Source organism: Trachypithecus francoisi, unplaced genomic scaffold (assembly GCF_009764315.1).
Source record: "Trachypithecus francoisi isolate TF-2019V2 unplaced genomic scaffold, Tfra_2.0 Lachesis_group2, whole genome shotgun sequence".
Taxonomy (NCBI): Eukaryota; Metazoa; Chordata; class Mammalia; order Primates; family Cercopithecidae; genus Trachypithecus; species Trachypithecus francoisi.
This window is the reverse complement of record NW_022681465.1, coordinates 153367768-153386879: the sequence shown is the minus strand read 5'-3', so window position 1 is coordinate 153386879 and position 19112 is coordinate 153367768. Positions and strand designations below refer to the sequence as shown.

Genomic DNA, 19112 nt, shown 5'->3' with positions numbered 1-19112 from the left:
GTTAAAACACTGTATTTCACCCTCCTCTACCCACCTCAGGCTTACTCTAGATTAAAATGAGGATAGAAAGCAGAGGTTTATTTGAAGTCTTATATTTTAACTAGTGACAAGGAAGCAGAGACTGATGACTTGCCACATAGATTACACATGAAGTCCTATGTCTTTTAAACATGTCTCTAATTGGTTATTGGTTTCTCATTTCATTCATGTCCAGTGGGAGACAGACAAGTCAACAGGTAATTATCCTAAGGTATGATTTGAGAAGGTCTTTGAGAGGAAACATGAGGTGGTGTGGGAGCATTCTGTGGGGACACTGAACTTGAACTGAGGGCTGAGGTTGGCCAGTGGAAGCTTCCACAAGGAAGTAGTATCTCATCTGAACGATGGGTAGGAGTTGGAAGGAGGCGAGAAGAGTATTTTAGGTAGGTGAGAGAAAGCACAGCATGTCTGAAGAACAAAAATGTATGTGGGTAGGTCAGCATGGAAGATGGCAGAGTGACCATAGGTTCATTAAAGCAGTAGAAATGACCAGGTTCCCTAGGGAGAATGCGTAGAAGAAGAAGAAAAGAAAGCCTTTGTTTGGCGGAAGAGATAATGTGGATCTTTCAATTTAGAGCACTTTTTCTCTAAGAAATACGGTGGAATGATATTTGTTTCGTGCAGTCAGTTTGAGTAGCTTTTTTGTATGTTCACCTGCAAACTTTTGTCTTTTCATTTAGGGACTAAAGTGTGCCTGGAGATGCCACCAGCAATGCCAGGAACATATTTCATCCCTTCCAAACTAACAAGGGTTGGAGTAAAAAGTTTCCTCACTACTTCCAGTAATAGTTATACGCTACAGGGTTGCTTTTCCTAAGGCTATGTTTGAGTAACTTAATTTTTGTCCAGTTAATGCTAGAAATAAAAAAATCATAACTTTAATCTCAAAAGAAGTAGAATCTTGTTTTTGTTTGTTTGTTTTTTAAGATGGAGTCTCGCTGTGTCACCCAGGCTGGAGTGCAGTGGTGTAATCTCGGCTCACTGCAACCTCTGCCTCCTGGGTTCAAGGGATTCTCCTGTTTCAGTCTCCCAAGTAGCTGGGATTACAGGCACACGCCACCACGCCTGGCTGATTTTTGTAATTTTGTAATTTTAGTAGAGACGAGATTTCGCCATATGGGTCAGGCTGAAACCAAAGGTTTGAGCTTTGAGGCCAAAGGTCTCAAAATCCTGACCTCAGGCGATCCACGCACCTCAGCCTCCCAAAGTGCTAGGATTACAGGCGTGAGCCACTGCGCCTGACAGAATCTTGTTTTAAGATGAGCAAGCTTTATACTTTCCTCAAGCTCAGTGTTAAGGTTGTGAGTGTGTCTGTGTGTACTCATCTCTATTTTAAATGATTGGTACCCTAAACTTGCTATTTGGACTGCATTTTTCTAAAATTATGCTGTGATTTTAAAATAGTCTGTCTAGTATAACTCAAAGGGCTTAGTAAATAACTGCTCCTAAACTGCCCCCTTTCTGATTAATGAGGCATAAACCTCTATTTCCTGCAGTAACAAGAAAGACAAATTGATTTTTGGGGTAGTTTGACAAAGACAGAATTAACAGATTCATGGTGTGGGTTGCATTGCATCTTAAAGTGAATGTTGCTGTGTGACTGTAATTCTTTCAAAAGTCAAGTTCAAGGATTTGGTTTTACATAACTTGAACAGTGAATCTTTTTACTCAAATTGAGAAAAGTCCTGGGCTTTTCAGGTTGTAGGGGATTGGGCTTTCATGAAGTCTACATGCTCAACCTTTGGCTTTCAGATTCTAAGTGTTTTCCAGAACAAATGATCTATTAGAAACACCAGAAAAATGTGGCTAGGAACAGTGGCACACTTTACAGGGTTTATTTAGAGAAATTTTCTTCAAGTGAGTGCTTGAGTATCTTAAGGAATATGCTGAGACTTTCCTGATTAAAGCATTAATTATGAAGTCAGTTTGATTGTGATTCAGTTTTAGCTACCTTTGTCTTAGATTCTGGTGTTTTGAGCTTTAAGATTGTGAGTAAATAATTGCACGTCTCAAGCTGACTAATGTTAACAAGAAAGAGTCAAACTCCGTAGAATGTTTGAAGAAATAAATATTCTGGGGCCCAATATGAATGGCCAAGGCCCAAGGCACAGTCTCAAGAACGTGTTCCCAAGGTGGTTGGGTCATACCTTGACTTTTTATAGGTAGACAGCAATCAGTACATGTAAGGTGTACATTGTTTTGGTCCTGAAAGCCTGGACAGTTTGAAAGGATTGGAGGGGGGCTTGCAGGTCATAGGTGGATTCAAAGATTTCCTGATGGCAGTTGGTTGAAAGGATTAAGCTCTCCCTGAAGAGCTGAAGTCAGCAGAAATAAATGTTTGTAGTTAAGATAGATGGGGGCGGGAAGCCAAGGTTCTTGTTATGTAGATGAAGCCTCCAGGTAGTAGACTTCAGATATTAGTTGGCAAATCAGATGCCTTTTATCAGATCCTAAAAGGTGCCAGACTCTTAGTTAAATTTCTCCTAAATCAGGAAAAAACCTAGAAAGGGAAGGAAATTCTCTACAGAATGTAGATTTTCCCCGAAAGTGACCAATTTGCAGGGCCATTTCAAAATATTAATATTTCAGAGAAATACATTTTGGGGTTAACAGTTGGATTTCTTTCAGGGCCTACTATCTGTCATGTGATGTTATACTAGAGTCCGGTTGGAATTTGGTACCTTATTGCTACGAATAATCTGCTCTGTCAGTGTTAGATTTCTGTTTTAATGTTAGTGCTGGTCAGTTGTGCCTGAATTCCAAAGGGAGGGGAGAGTATAATGAGGCACGTCCGACTCCCTCCTTCCCATGATGGCCTAAACTAGTTTTCCAAGTTTACTTTGGAATGCCCTGGCTGAGAAGGGGTTCCATTCAGCTGGTTGGTTAACATTCATGGCCCTGAATAAATCAGTTTATTCCTGCAGGTAGAAATCTTCCTATTTGAATGAGTTTTTGTTGAGACCTCTCCTCCCCATCAATATTAATGGAATACTTAATTTTATTGGCAGTACAAGAGTGCTGGGGGGAACGGATTAAGGAATGAGACCATAACCAGATTTGATAGTGACCATATCAATTTTACTTATATTTAAACTCTTACTGTTCCCTGTTGTCTCCTTTCTGCCCTTTGCTAAATAACCTATATCCATCAATATTTCCAACAGTCCACAGAGAGATAGGTGGCATTTTCCCCAATTGACAGGTAAGGGATAAGAGATAAAGTGAATAACAAATGTCCATTAAAGGCACTTAGTAAACAGATCTCCCCATTCATAACCATTCATCTGCTCTACTGGCTTATGTACTAAGAGCATACCCATATCAAAATGTCTTGAGGGCATCCAGAGGGGGAACATTGGGCTCAATTCCTTTGTTCATTTGTATCTCTCCTGTGATTTACTGGCATGTTTTTCAGAAAGAACCATGTTTGTTTTGTGAAAACAAGCTTTTAATATACTTTATATATACTTTATAGTTGAACCTACATGATGTAGGTATTTCCAGGGACACAACAATCTCCACGTGGGATTTAAAAAAAAGACTTTTGTCCCTTTTCTTTCAACTGCTATCTATTTTATTCCATTTGATTCTGCTTAGAATGTTACCCTGGCAAATCTCGACTCAACACCTTGACCTCTGAAGAAATGCTGTTTTACATACTACTTCAAGAGTGACTAGTAGGTTCTTTTCTGTGCAATATAATTGCATTAAAGCTTCGCCTAGGATTTTTTAAAAATAAGCAAAGTAATCCTACAAAGCATTATGATTTGAGCTGCATAATAAACATTATTACCTCTGACCTATCAGGTACATCTTAGTTTTTAAATATGTTGTTTCACATTGTTTCAGTGCCAGGTCCCATTTTTCACATCTTGATATTCTTCAAATCTCAAGAGTTCATCAAAATCAGGTGTGCCCTGTTCTTGCTGCAGTTCAAGGAGAGCTGCTTCATTAATAAAATTGGTGTATGCTAAACCTTGAGTAAAAATATAAATTTAATTTTTAAAAGCCAAACTTTAAGCAAAGCTCTTTGTCTCTTGGCTTCTCTTATTTTGGCAAAACTCCCTTAATTTCAATCATCAGATAATGTGGAGCCCAAGAATTACAAGGTTGGGTTTTTATGAATAAAGCCACATATCACCCCTCTGCTCCCCAGTATTTTCCGACTTTGGGTTTAAGAAGTTGTACTGTTTTTTCAATGTTGACATGAGCACAAATGGCTATAGGCTATCATTAGGTTTCTTTGTAAATGAATAAAATGCTCATCTCTTTTCCTTTTTTCCAGGCCGGACGTAAAGAAAGAAGTGATGCACTCAATTCTGCGATAGATAAAATGACCAAGAAGACTAGGGACTTGCGTAGACAGGTAATCTGTACGAAAGTGCTGATTGTTTTTCTAAGTTCTCAATTCTGTAGTTTTGATTAAAATCCTAATAAGCACTGGCCTTATTTTTTTTATTGAGAGAAAGGATGGATTTTCACAAGAAAGTGCCTATCTTTGTTTTGTTGCTAATATGCTTCTTAATGGCTAATCAGATTTCATGAAGACATGGGGTAATACAGTCTCACTGTGTTGGACTGAATAAGTGAGCTCTAATGTGAAAGGCATGTACAGATAGGAAAATAAATTTAAAATGACTTGGCGACCTGTGAAAATAATCCTGAAGGATTTTGTTGTATTGGCTATGTACAATAGAGACAGAAATTTCAGTTATTTATTTGACTTGCCCTATGCTCATTACACACTTGCAGTTCCCTTAGATCCTTGGTGAAGTGTTTCCAGTTCCAAATATGGTAGGTATAGAGATATTTGAAGTGCTGAATTTTCTGAGTTAGTAAATAGAGAATAGATAAATCGAGCCTTTTAATGATAAATGACCCCATTAACATTTTGGAGTCAAATTGCGTTTTCGTCTTTAAAGAGGTTAGGGTTGATTTTATAAAATAATGTATTAAGACTTAAGAAGTTGTAATACAGACAATTTTTAAGAGGTAATGGATAGATATTTTATTGCTTATGTCTGATATAAAACAAAATTAAAGATAGAATATATCTTTATTCAGTTTCCTTTTGGTGAAGCAGTATCAGAAATGGTTATAAAGAGAACCTTAAGTTTTAAGGTTCATAGTGTGTGAATCTTTCAGATAAACCAGATAGCTCCTTTTTCTCTCTTCTCTTTTTATTTAGCCAATTAGGCTAATTACATATATTCCAAGGCTATGTGCCAATTCAACCCAGAGCTGCTTTCTGTTCAGCTTTTGTATTATTTAAGTGGTAAGCCTTAGTTTTGTAATTCCCAAGAAAAAAGGATATATTGTCTTAAAAACTGAGATTCTGTTGCTGAAATGCTGTAACTACAGTAATGTAAACCATTGTCTCCACGATCATATGTTTCCTATGTTGCAGATTACGTAACTGTATGGCTTACATGAGGGGTCCTCATGTAAGTGCAGCCAGTCTACCATAAGCTTTATTAAAGTGTACAACAGAATAAAAAGCAATCTATTTAATACCTTTTTGGTAGAAATAAAATCAAATTTTTACAATTTAATTATTAGCTCCGCAAAGCTGTCATGGACCACGTTTCAGATTCTTTCTTGGAAACCAATGTTCCACTTTTGGTATTGATTGAAGCTGCAAAGAATGGAAATGAGAAAGAAGTTAAGGAGTATGCCCAAGTTTTCCGTGAACATGCCAACAAATTGATTGAGGTAGGTGAATTAGCAGTTTCATTGATGTGTAGGCAACTTGGTGAAGTGTGGTGAGTTTTAATCACATTATTTAATTAGCTAAAATTTGTAAGGGCCCACTTAACATACAACATGTATGAGATGATAGTCTTTCATTATCACTTAACATCTAGGGAAAACTACCGTTTTGGTCACTTTACATTAATTATGTACATTATTAAATATTAACAGTTCCTATCCTGGAAGCCTAACATCTCCACTTAATGCAAATAAGGGTAAATATGACATGACTAGACTCAAAAGATAGTATAGAAAGCAGCAGTGCCTAAGAGCCAGAGCTCAGGAACCATACTGCCTGTGCTTGCATCCTGACAAATTAACCTAACCTTCCTCAATTTCCATTTCTTGTCTGTAAAATTAGGACACTAATAATATCTATCTTGGGATTATTTTGAGGACCTAAATAGATGATGTATGTCAAATGCTTAGCTTTATGCCTGAGACACAGACTCAGGCATAAAGTGGAAAAACTGTTTTAAAAGTGGAAAAACTGAGCCCTGACATGGGGCCAATTAGTTATATTTGCTTGGTAGAAATCTGTATGTAAGTGGTTGGTTTGTAGGGTGGCAAGAAGAAAGAGTGAATCGTGACTTAATTCCCAGGTAAATTAGGCTTATTTCTCCTTTTGCTAACTGATATTATGTTACTTAATTTATTTGTTATTGCTGTATTTTGGAAGTGGGACGCAAAATAAGCATGTATTCCAAGTTATTTGATTTTATAATCTTAATGCAGAACATCTGATACTTCGTAAAGATATTCCATAGACCATATGGTAAGCTGGTCATTGTGTAAAAACAGAAAATGGGACCTTATGTAAAATATGTGTCTCGTACTTTTGGATTTATAGTGATATTAGGCCATGTTTTGTTTTGTTTTTGTTTATTTGTTTTAAAACTGAGTGTTGCTCTGTTGCCCAGGCTGGAGTGCAGTGGTGCAATCTCGCCTCATTGCAATCTCTGCCTCCTGGGTTCAAGCGATTCTCCTGCCTCAGCCTCCTGAGTAGCTGGAATTAGAGGCACATGCCACCACCACGCCCGGCTAATTTTTTTGTATTTTTTTTTTAGTACAGATGGGGCTGGTCTCAAACTCCTGACCTCAAGTGATCTGCCCACCTCAGCCTCCCAAAGCTCTGGGATTATAGGTGTGAGCTACTGTGCCTGGCTAGGCCATGTTAATACCATAAAAATTTTCCAAGGAAAACATCAGTAATCACATCGTGCATTACTAATTTTACATCATTTTCTTTGAACATTAAGTGTTATTCTGACCTGAATTCATTATGTACAGAATACATAGGTCAGTCTTCTATTTAAGTTAATGATTCTGGCATTTGAAACTAAAATGAGAAGACTTCGATTTTATTGTCTCCATTAAGCATAATCTTGTTCACAATAGTCACATGACAGCATGAAGTGTAACTTCTACATACACAAAGATGGCGCTCAGGAAGTCAGTGTCCTATAAGTAGCATATGTATTAGAAAGTTCTTCTGCATGGTAGGAAGCAAAGATGCTGCCAGCCCAAGGCCTTGGATACCAGCATGGTGAAGGGCTCAGTGTGGCAGCTGAAGAGAGGGCAATCCTTGTCTGTGTTGGAGCATCCTTTATTAGGGCCAGCTGTATCATCCTCGGCCCCTCCAGCCTAAGAGAGCTGACATTTGCTGAGTGCCTACTGTGTATCAGCTATGTGCAAGTACAGTGTACTTCCCACAACATTTCTCAGGTAAGGAAACAGGCTTAGAGAGGTTAAGTAAGTAAGTTCCCTAAGTTCACCTGGCTTACATCCCTCCAATAATGAGCACTGTGCACTCAAAGCTCACTGGCTTAGTGGACAGCCTAACACCCCACTGAAGCATTGAGTGGGCCAGGAAGTATTGGAGACCTTGCTCCAGGAGCTTTTTCCAAGCTTATATATTATATTTTATTTCATTTAATTCTGAACACTACTAATCAAGGGCCCCCTAGAATTGAGAGTTTGGTGTTCCCCATCACAGCTCAGTTCTCACCCCTTTCTAACCTCTCTTGTCTCCATACCCCCACGTGCATTAACTATGCATTAAATGATACATGGTTTTTCATTGCTTGAGGCATAACCATAGGCTTTGTAGTCCCATTCTGCTCTTTTTTTTTTTTTTGAGATGGAGTCTCGCTCTGTTGCCCAGGCTGGAGTGCAGTGCAGTGGCCGGATCTCAGCTCCCTGCAAGCTCCGCCTCCCGGGTTTATGCCATTCTCCTGCCTCAGCCTCCCGAGTAGCTGGGACTACAGACGCCCGCCACCTCGCCCGGCTAGTTTTTTGTATTTTTTAGTAGAGACGGGGTTTCACCGGGTTAGCCAGGATGGTCTCGATCTCCTGACCTCGTGATCCGCTCGTCTCAGCCTCCCAAAGTGCTGGGATTACAGGCTTGAGCCACCGTGCCCGGCGTGTAGTCCCATTCTGCAAACAGGTAAATTACATTTACGGTAATAGAGACAGAGGATGTATAATTGTGTATGTCCATGAAAAGGAAGTGAATTTTTAAAGTGTTGTAGAAGCCTCAAATTCCTGACTTATGGCAGAACTTTATTCTTCAGTGACAAGGCTTCTCCTCCCCTACCACTTTGGTATTACAATGAAACATTTTGAACTAGTCAGTGACTTGTTTTAAGCAAAGGTAAAATATTTCATTGTAAGTGTTAGTTTCTTGACTGCTTCATTTCTTCTCATTCTCTTCTAACTGGATTAAATGTCTGCAGGACAACTTTGGTTTTAAGGGCCATTTGCCATTTTCCCTGTGGTGTAAGGGAAGTAAGAGTGCTATGTGAAAGCTGGGCAGGGCTGATGGTGATAAACCTCTGGCAAGAAAGGAGAGGACCAGACACTGCAGCCTCTGAGAAGTCTGTCAGATGTGTTTGGGTTGAGTGCTCCTCCTAAAATACGGCAATACAGTTCTGATGCTAATCACCAGAAGTTAGTGCAGACCCCGTAGGTTAAGGGCATGGTCCCCAATAAGACTGCCCTCACTTCATATGCCAGCTGCAAGTTCTGGGGTCTCCAGGCCACCTGTACTTCTGACCAGCCAGGTACAAATCTAAGGGGTTCCTATGACCCACCTCAGGTTCAGTAATTCACTAGAACAACTTGTAGAATATTTTATTATACAGGATACTAATCAGGACCAGCCAAATGAAGAGACACATAGGATGGAGTCTGGAAAGGTCTCAAATATAGAGCTTCTGTGCCTCTCCCAATGAAATCAAGGTGCATCATCCTCTTGTCGCATTGGTGTTTTCACCGACCAGAAGCTCCACGAGTTTCAGTGTTCATAGTTTTTATTGAGGTTTCATTATGTAGGCATGATGATCCAATAATGATATAGTTGAACTCAATCTCCAGTCTCCTTCCCTCAAAGCCCCGGTCCTCTAATCACATGGTTGACCCGCTATCCTGAGGAATCTCCTTAGCATAAACTATCAGGGCTTGCCATGCATTAATAACATTCTTCCATTACTACTGAAATTTCAAAGATTCAGAGGTTTCCTCAACAGGAATCAAGGACAAAGACCAGACAAATTATATAATACCTCCCCATCTTAAAGGTATGTGAAATGCATGATTTTTAGGTAGCTTGATTACACAGGCCACCTTAGGGTGCTGCAAAGTCATAAACACCACGTAGAAGAGGTAAGGCAGGGCAGGTTTGTTTCGATCCTTTTTATGGTCATTACCCAGTGATTTACCACTTGTCTTACTGGGTGCTATTTGCTTTGAGCTTTCCTTTTCCCTGGAGATTGTCTTTTCTGAGTCAAGTTTTTTCTTCTCTGCAGGGAATCTGATCCCATCTCTTTGCACCAGAGTGAGTGGTCCTTTCTCATAGAATCATAGGTTCTTAGTTTGGTGTGTAAATCCCTTTCACTTGTAATCTTTATTGTCATGTAGTATTTCTTGGATCCTTCAGCAGTGGTAAACTCTCCCTCCAGAGACAGCATATTTAACTGGTAGATTATCTGGCTGTTAGGAGAGGGGAGTCACAACCTCCTTTTTTTTGGAGCCCCTCCTGTCCATGTTCTTGCTGATTACACATATGTGAATTAGAGGTACTTTAAACATAAGATAAATGGCCTGGCACGGTGGCAGGATCATGCCTGTAATCATCGCACTTTGAGAGGCTGAGGTGGGCAGATCACTTGAGGTCAGGAGTTCGAGACCAGCCTGGCCAACATGGTGAGACCCCCATCTCTACCAAAAATAAAAAAATTAGCTGAGCGTGGTGGCGGGTGCCTGTAATCCCAGCTACTCAGGAGGCAAGGCAGGAGAATTGCTTGAACCCCGGAGGTGGAGGTTGCAGTCAGCCGAGGTTGTGCCACTGCACTTCAGCCTGGGCAAGAATGAGACTCCATCTCAAAAAAAATAAATAAAATAACAACCACAAAAACAAACAAAAAAAATGAGATACATATGTGAAGGGAAATTAATCTTGGGGACCCCCAAATCACTAAGCTAAAGGGAAAAGTCAATCTGGGAACTGCTTAAGGCAAACCTGCCTTCCATTTGCAAAGTCATTTCTCTGCTCATGGGGATAAATGCATATCTGATTGATTGCTTCTTTTGGAAAGGGAATCAGAAACTCAAAAGAATGAAACTGTTTGTCTCTTATCTACCTATGACCTGGAAGCCCCTTCCCTACATCAAGTTGTCCAGTCTTTTAGACAGAACCAGTGTATATCTTACATATATTGATTGATGTCTCACGATTCCCTAAAATGTATAAAACCAAGCTGTGCCCCAAGCACCTTGGGTACAGGACTTCCTGAGGCTGTGTCACAGGCGCATCCTTAACCTTGGCAAAGTAAACTTTCTAAATTGACTGAGACCTATCTCAGATATTTTGGGTTGACACATACTTACATATTTTCAAGATGTGGTATAGAAAAAGAATATAAAGGCCGGGCGCGGTGGCTCAAGCCTGTAATCCCAGCACTTTGGGAGGCCGAGACGGGCGGATCACGAGGTCAGGAGATCGAGACCATCCTGGCGAACACGGTGAAACCCCGTCTCTACTAAAATATACAAAAATTAGCCGGGCGAGATGGCGGGCGCCTGTAGTCCCAGCTACTCGGGAGGCTGAGGCGAGAGAATGGCGTAAACCCGGGAGGCGGAGCTTGCAGTGAGCTGAGATCCGGCCACGGCACTCCAGCCTGGGCGACAGAGCGAGACTCCGTCTCAAAAAAAAAAAAAGAAAAAGAATATAAAATATGGAAAAAGAATATAAAATAGCTTAGTTCTTTTTTTTTTTTTTGAGACAGAGTCTTGCTCTGTCACCCAGGCTGGAATGCAATGACGTGATCTCGGCTCATGCAACCTCCGCCTCCCGCCTCCTGGTTTCCAGCAGTTCTCTGCCTCAGCCTCTCAAGTTGCTAGGATTTACAGGTGCCTGCCATCACTCCTGGCTGTTTTTGTATTTTTAGAAGAGACAGTATTTCAGCATGTTTACCAGGCTGGTCTTGAACTCCCAATCTCGATCAAGTGATTCGTCCTTCCAGAATGCAGGGATTATAGGCGTGAGCCACTGTGCCCAGCCCAGTAATAATTTTTTTATATTGATTGTATGTTGAAATAATTTTTGGTACCTTTTTGCTTTTTTAATATGCCTACTAAAAATTTTGAAAATTCAGGCCGAGCGCAGTGGCTCAAGCCTGTAATCCCAGCACTTTGGGAGGCTAAGGCAGGCAGATTGCCTGAGGTCAGGAGTTCGAGACCAGCCTTGCCAACATGGTGAAACCCTGTCTCTACTAAGAATACAAAAATTAGCCGGGTGAGGTGTCAGATGCCTGTAGTCCCAGCTACTTGGGAGGCTGAGGCAAGAGAATCACTTGAACCCAGTAGGCAGAGGTTGCAGTGAGCAGAGATCACACCACTGCGCTCTAGTCTGGGCAACAGAGAGAGACTCTGTCTCAAAATAAATAAATTAGTTAATTAAATTAAATAAATAAAAATTCTTCTGTGGCTCTTGTACTTTTGTTGATCTAGATAATTTCCCTGAGCCTTTCAGAGGCTCATTTTGTCCCAGCTCTCCTCTGAATGCCCTTCACTCAAGGCCAGCCCTCATGGAACACCTGCTCCAGGGTCTGGGGATGAGGGTAGAGCAGTGGAGGCTGTCATCATTCTGGAAGAAGACTGCCCAGTGTATCCCAGGATGACTTCAGCCTTTTGGGCAGCAGCCTCACTCTGTGATGCCCATTGAGCTCACAGTTGGTCAGAGTCCCTAGGCTTTCCCTACATAGGTGCTGCTGCTCAGTGTCATCATGTTCGTTCCTATCAGTTTGGATGCGGGTAGGTGTTTGGCTCTATGTATGGTTTTGAAACTCACCTAGTATATCACCTTCTTATATTCTATCACATGTTCTGTCCTATCAGGATTGCTGCTGCATTGTTCTACATATTATTGGCTGCCCCCTTCCATTTGTGTCCTTTCTTTAAAATAAAAAAAAAATATACCCTTTCTCCTTTTATCCAACCTGATGTTTTATTTATTTATTTATTTATTTATGAGACGGAGTCTCTCTCTGTCACCCAGGCTGGAGTGCAGTGGTGCAATCTCGGCTCACTGCAACCTCCACCTCCCAGATTCAAGTGATTCTCCTGCCTCAGCCTCCTGAGTAGCTGGTATTACAGACACGTGTCACCACACCCACCTAATTTTTGTATTTTTAGTAGAGATGGGGTTTCACCATGTTGGTCAGGCAGGTCTTGAATACCTGCCCACCTTGGCCTTCCAAAGTGCTAAGATTACAGGCGTGAGCCACCGCGCCTGGCCTATTTTTTTTTTTTTTTTTTTGAGACAGAGTCTTCTTCTGTCACCTAGGCTGGAGTGCAGTTGCGTGATCTCTGCTTACTGCAGCTTCCGCCTCACGGTTCAAGCGATTCTCCCTGCCTCAGCCTCCCGAGTAACTGGGATTACAGGCGCCCACCACCCTGCCTGGCTAATTTTCGTAGTTTTTTAGTAGAGATGGGGTTTTGCCATGTTGGCCAGGCTGGTCTCAAACTCCTGACCTCAGGTGATCCACCTGCCTCAGCCTCCCAGAGAGCTAGGATTACAGGTGTGAGCCACCATGCCTGGCCTCTGACGTTTTAAAAATGCTGCCTAAGATTAGGCATAAGATAGCGCCTTTACTTTTCTTTTTTTCCTGTTTTTTTTTTTTTTTTTTTTTGAGACAGGGAGTCACTTTGTCGCCCAGGCTGGTGTGCAGTGACACAGTCACAGCTCACTGAAGCCTTGACCTCCCAAACTCAGATGATCCTTCCACCTCAGCCTCCTGAGTAGCTGGGACCACAGGTGCACCACCATGCCTCACTAATTTTTTTCATTTTTTGTAGAGATGGAGTTGCACCGTGTTGTGCAGGCTGTTCTCAAACTCAAGCGATCCTTCCACCTTGGCCTCCCAAAGTGCTGGGATTACAAGTGTGAGCCACTGTGCCTGGTCTACTTATTTCTGTGGCCTCCTCCCTAGTGTGCACTGCCATCTCTCCTGGGCTTCTGTAGCAGCTTCATAATAATAATAATAATTATTATTATTTTCTTGCACTAACCCTGACCCACTCATCCTGTGGCTTCTAGGTAAGCCTGGGATAATAGTCACAAATCCAGATTCTCAACCATGGCCTATAAGTTTCCCTGCCTACAACTGTCTTTAGTCCTGTGTCTCCCTTGCTGAATGACTTCTGCCATAGTTGACCAGTTTTCATCTTTGACCATACCTAAATATGTCACCACCTTTGCCCTCTACCCACATGTCACTTCCGCAGAGAAACTTTTCCTGGAACCCTCATTCCCTCCATTTCATCCTCTAGCAGTCATTTCTTCATTCTGTCACCAGTTTTACATCCTTTGTAGTGCCTCTTACTATCTGAAACTATTGGATTTGTTTATTTTCTTATTTGTCTGGCCCCACCCCATGCTCCAAAAAGAATGTAAGTTGTCTGAGGACATGGGCCAGGAATAGTACCTAGAACATAGTAGGTGCTCAACAACTACTAGATGAGGGAACCTATTGGTTCTCAAAGTTAATAAACATTAGAGTTGCCCAGGAGCTCAACATTCAGATTCCTGGGCTATCACCCAGCCCCCTCCCCCAGATTCTGATTCAGTGGACTGAAGACTGTACTTTAGAAATGCAGAGCTCTGCATTATGACTGATCGTCAGTGTTAGTGGGCTTTGTCTTATTCTGAAGCATCTGTAACATTTACAGAAAAGAGCGTCCTAATGCATCTTGCATATACACAATGCGCACAAGAGGAATGAACGGGGAAAACTTTTGGGATGTGGAGATGATGGGAAAAACTTGGAGATTTTTTTTGAAAAGGTTAACTGACATTGATTTGAGCAGTTTTTTGAGGGGATGGGAGTGGCTAGAATGAAGCTTTCGAAAACCTGTAGCAAACTTCCTGTATTTGAGGGAGAAGAAAATTGTAACAAAATTCTTATAACAAGTATTTATAGATTTCTTAGTATGTCCTGGTCACAGTTCTGGACATTAGGAATACAGTAGCGAATACAACAAAAATCCCCACTCACATAAAGATTATCTTGTACTAAATATGTATTTTATATAGTGTATATATTTTTTACAATATAGTAGAAATTGTACTGAGGTGATATGTGAAAGTTGTCCATTTTATCAGCGTTTGAAATGGAAGTTGAACAAAAGCTGTTTCAGTAGCATGTTAATACATGACCAAAACAAATTTGGGGCAGATGTGTTGACTCTAGCTAACTTGGTTTTTGGAAATTTTATCTATTGCTTTAATAGAAATACTTTTCTCTCGGACCAAATAAAATAGTATAAAAAGGTTATGCTTTAATTTGGAGTTGCACATAAAGTTGCTTCAAAGACATGAATAGTTCCTGAGTAGTATTAGGGCTATCACCCACTCAGAAGTGGAAGTGTTTTATGATGCCTTGTGTGTATATCACACCATGGAAATAGAACATTTGTTTCAAGAATAAAAACCACATTATTGAGGTTTTATCAACAGAAGTAAATTCCTCTAGTCCCCCTGTGTATACACAGTGTCAGGGAGTCTGTGTGGTGCTGGCTGCCTGTTGGATCTTTATTATTTTTTGAGATGTGGTTCTTGCTTTTTTGCCCATGCTGGTGTCGAACTCCTGGCCTCAAGATATCCTCCCTCCTCAGCCTCCCAAGTAGCTAGGACTACAGGCGCACATTACTGTGCCCGTTTCTGGGTCCTTATTTTAATAAGAATCTTTCATGATTTCACTTAAAAGCAAATAGCAGAATATTCGCCATGAGACTTCTCTTAACTGTTATTTTCTGAGGGTCTGGCGGGGACCTGTGACTGCCTCATCATACTGCACTTGTCAGTGGAATCTGGTAACTCCCTGCATGGTATTGAAGCCACTTCTCTTATGTGAAGAGTGCATAGATATTGTGTATCCTCAAGGCCAGTGAGTAGGGGGAGCAGGAGCCAGAGGGCCAGTATTGGTGGGCTGGATGGCTCTTCCCTTTATCATTTTCTTCTGTTCTGGAGTGTAGCATAGCATTGAGGGCATTTCTTTCATCTGTTTATAAAACGGCATGGCTTTTCAAGGCCGTGGTAAGGATAACACCTTTTATACTTGCCCCTTTCTCCCCATCAAGTTAATGATTTCTTTTTGTTGCTCTTCAATTTAAAGCCTACTGAGGTGAAGAATTTATTTGCTGTCAGAAATATTAACCTTTTTGTCAATAACACAGTACCCATGTGTCCTTTTTAATTGCTTCATTCCTTGCCCTCCTCCTTTGGCTGTGAGCAGCTTAAACAGCTGAAGAGCATTGTTTTACCTTTTATTTTGCTCTCTTCTGAGTACATATTCAATTTTGTGAATTGAGAGAGTGGCATAGGGAAAATGCCATTAATGAAATCTTGCCTGTAAAAATGATATATTATTCATGTGATATATACAACTGATTGTGTTTCATCTTTTCCCCACTGCTACCAGTTAACTTCAGTCCAAAATCCTTTCCCCTCAGCTCCAGACCTTGTATTAAAATGTGGCTGTTATTATAATGAATTTGCTACAATAAGATTCTATTCCATGGACTCCCTTGTGAATTAAGAACCAAAAAGTGAATGTAACTGGCATGCTTTTGAGCTGTTACCTATACCTCTACCCCCACTGCCCAACACACACAGTATTTCCCATTATCTGGAACTTCATAGGGTATGGCTTTATTGGTTTGAAACGTATATTTTAACTGCAAATTGAATGATCTGCATTATACCTTTTATTCCATAGTGTGCTGATAATGTGTGGTAAAGTGGCCTTGAAAAAGTCTCTGTAAGGAGCATTTGAATTAAACACTGATCTTACATGACTACCTGTGACATCTTGGGTATTTTCTCAGTGCTTCTATATGATACTGTAGGCTGATATTCTGGCAAAAAGTAAATTTTAAATGAAGCTTCAGTTTTCTCAGATTATGGAATGTTTTCATGAGAGAAGTTAGATGTCCTTGGGGAGAATGCTGACCTTGGATTCCAGAAGAATTCTAAGCATGCTAGCTTGATTTTTCTCACATTTTCAAGGGTTTGTAAGTTCAGACCCTTACTTTTGTTTGAGACAAAATTGTCTTACATGTACTATTTTTAACGCTTTAACCAAAAATAAGCTTTTTGGGCTGAATTTAACTACCTCGTCAAATTCTGGGATGATCAAGCAAAGGCAGTTGGATGAGCCTTCTTCTCAAGGGGCATTAGAATTCTTCTTTTCTCTTGGAGCATTGATAGGTATGACTAAAGAAGCACTCTGCCCAACCTTTGCTCTGTTCCAGAAAAGAGATGCAGTTTGGATACAGCTTTTGATACAGTTTGGGTATTTGTCCCTGCCCAAATCTCATGTTGAATTGTAATCTCCAGGGACCTGGTGGGAGGTGTTGGATCAAGGTGTTTGAATCTGTCATAGCTGGTGCTGTCTTTGTGATAGTGAGTTTTTCTTATAAGATCTGGGCATTTAAAAGTGTGTGGCACCTTCCTCCCCAACCCCCCAACCCCTTCTTTTACTCTTCGTCTTACCATGTGATACGTCTGCTGCTGCCTTTGCCTTGCACCGTGATTGGAAACTTCCTGAGGCCTCCTCAGAAGCAGGTGCTACTGTGCTTTCTGTACAGCCTGCAGAACTGTGAGCCAGTTAAACCTCTTTTCTTATAAATTACCCAATCCGAGGTATTTCTTTATAGCAATGCAAGAATGTCCTAATATAGCCTTCTTGTTTTCTCATCAGTGGAGCTGATAGATTAATGTTCAGACAGTACCTTTTCTAGCTTTACTTATAAATTATTCACACAGGTAGGGTAGATTAGAAGTAGAGAACTTTAAAAGTGGTTCATATAATACCATGTGAATGGAAATTATTACAGGATCATCTGAGTGGTGATCTCACCACTGCACTCCAGCCTGGGTGACAGAATGAGACCCTGTCTCAAAAAAAAAAAAAAAAAATTTGTTATCCTAAAGCTTTAACTACGACATGTCTAAGTGTGGATTTCTTTTTATTTGCCCCATTTGGAATTTGTCTTCCCAAGTCTGAAAATAATATTTCATCCCTTCTGAAAAACATTCAGCCATTATTTCTTTCAGCATTGTCTTTCCCCATCATTCTCTGTTCTTTCTTTGAAATTCTGGGTAAACAGTAGACTTTCTCAGTTTATCTTGCATATCTCTTAAATTCTTTTGTGGTTTCCACCTTTTCCATAAGATGAAAATATCTTGGTTTTTCTAAAGAATTTCTTCATTTTGACTTTCTAGGTTACTAATTATCTTTTCAGTAGATAATTATTCAGTAGTCAGTATTATTTTAAATTTCTAGAAGTGGTAGAAATTACTGCTTTTTTCTTGAACTTCTGTTTTGATCCTTTTCAGATCTAATTATTTTTGAGTGTCTTTTTCCTTATCTGTACTCCTCTGTTAACATAAATATATTTTTAATATTGCATTTTCGATCATTTGAGTATATGCAGTATTATGGATCTGATTACACAGGCGGTGGTTTTGCTTATTCTTGCCCAAGATGGCTCATTTCCTTGTGTACATTTTTTTTGTTTTGTTTTTTGTTGTTTTTTTTTTAAATATGTGAGTTCACATTCCTGGGGTTTTGTTGTGGGAATTCTTTGAGGCCTGTGTTTAGCTTACCTTCCATGAGGTAAAATTTTCATTTATATTTGCTTCTGCCATCTGCTTAGAGGTACTACTAATTCATAAACTCTTAAATGTAAAAGTTTTCTGAACCATATACATAACATAATTTCTATACCTAAACCCCTGTGGAGGGCCAGCTTTTGATTAGAATTTGGAGTGGCGTATAGGGGCTTTTTCTTCTTTTCCTCCCTAAGCAAATGCTTAGACTGACAAATACCCTACTCTTTCCATGGTGACTTTCTTGATCACTCTTAGGGTTGATCACTTACTAGGGTTGTTGCCTTTTGCCTGTTCCAGCTCTCTGCAGTCTCTGATCTGAGTTACCTACCTTGAGAGGACCCTGGCCTTGGCCCATTAAAACCCAGATTCTCATCATGAAATGGTACCTCCCTATAAAACCCTCCACCCACCGACCAGAGGAAACACTGTTTTGGGTGATTGCTTACTTCTCTGAAGTTCTCCTTTCTCTTTTCTAGCCTCTGAGAATTTCTCTTAATTTCTCACCTGCTTAGCTCTGCATTAAAAATTGAAAAAGCATTATTAAAGCATAATCTACATACCATAAAATTACTCATTTTAAGTGTACAATTCAGATTTTGTTAAGTTTACAGAACTATGCAACCATCACCACAATATAGTTGTAGAATTTTTCTATTATCCGTGCATACTTCATTTTTCAGTATTGTAAGATATCTTGTTTCTCCTAATAAGATCACCCACACCTTTCCCTGGAAATTGGAAAGGTGGGGGCTTATCATCATTTCCCCTATGGATTTGGAAGTAGTTGCTAAAAACCTCTTGAGTGCCTCTGAAATGTTATGACCTGCATTTGGGACTTTTACTTTATGTATGACAAGTTTGTAAAAGTTGAGTTTTTTATTTTATTGTTATTTTTGACTTTTAGGCATTCAGACCATTTTAAAGAAGAAAACTTGGGTGCTAGCTTGGCCCAGGGGTACAGGGGAAGAGATGTATGTTTTGAGCTCTGTTCCCCTGGGCTGCTGCTGCATTGGTGGGTCATTATGTAGACTTAAAAGCTCCCTGTCCCACATCTCTTCTCACTTGCTTACTCCTACAACAGGTATAAGCTGTTATGAGTCGGTCATTAATTTATTATCTAGAACCAAAAGAAATCTTATCTTGTCTT

At 40.3% G+C, this 19112-nt stretch overlaps 1 protein-coding gene across 1 annotated transcript in view; it reads left to right on the top strand.

The window, feature by feature from the left end:
• Window positions 1-19112, top strand: part of CTNNA1 (catenin alpha 1) — a 179832-nt gene that overhangs the window by 126110 nt on the left and 34610 nt on the right. The window contains exons 8-9 of the mRNA XM_033181077.1: window positions 4325-4405; window positions 5599-5751. Of these exons, the coding sequence (XP_033036968.1) occupies window positions 4325-4405; window positions 5599-5751 (234 nt within the window). The remainder of the gene's footprint in view (window positions 1-4324; window positions 4406-5598; window positions 5752-19112) is intronic.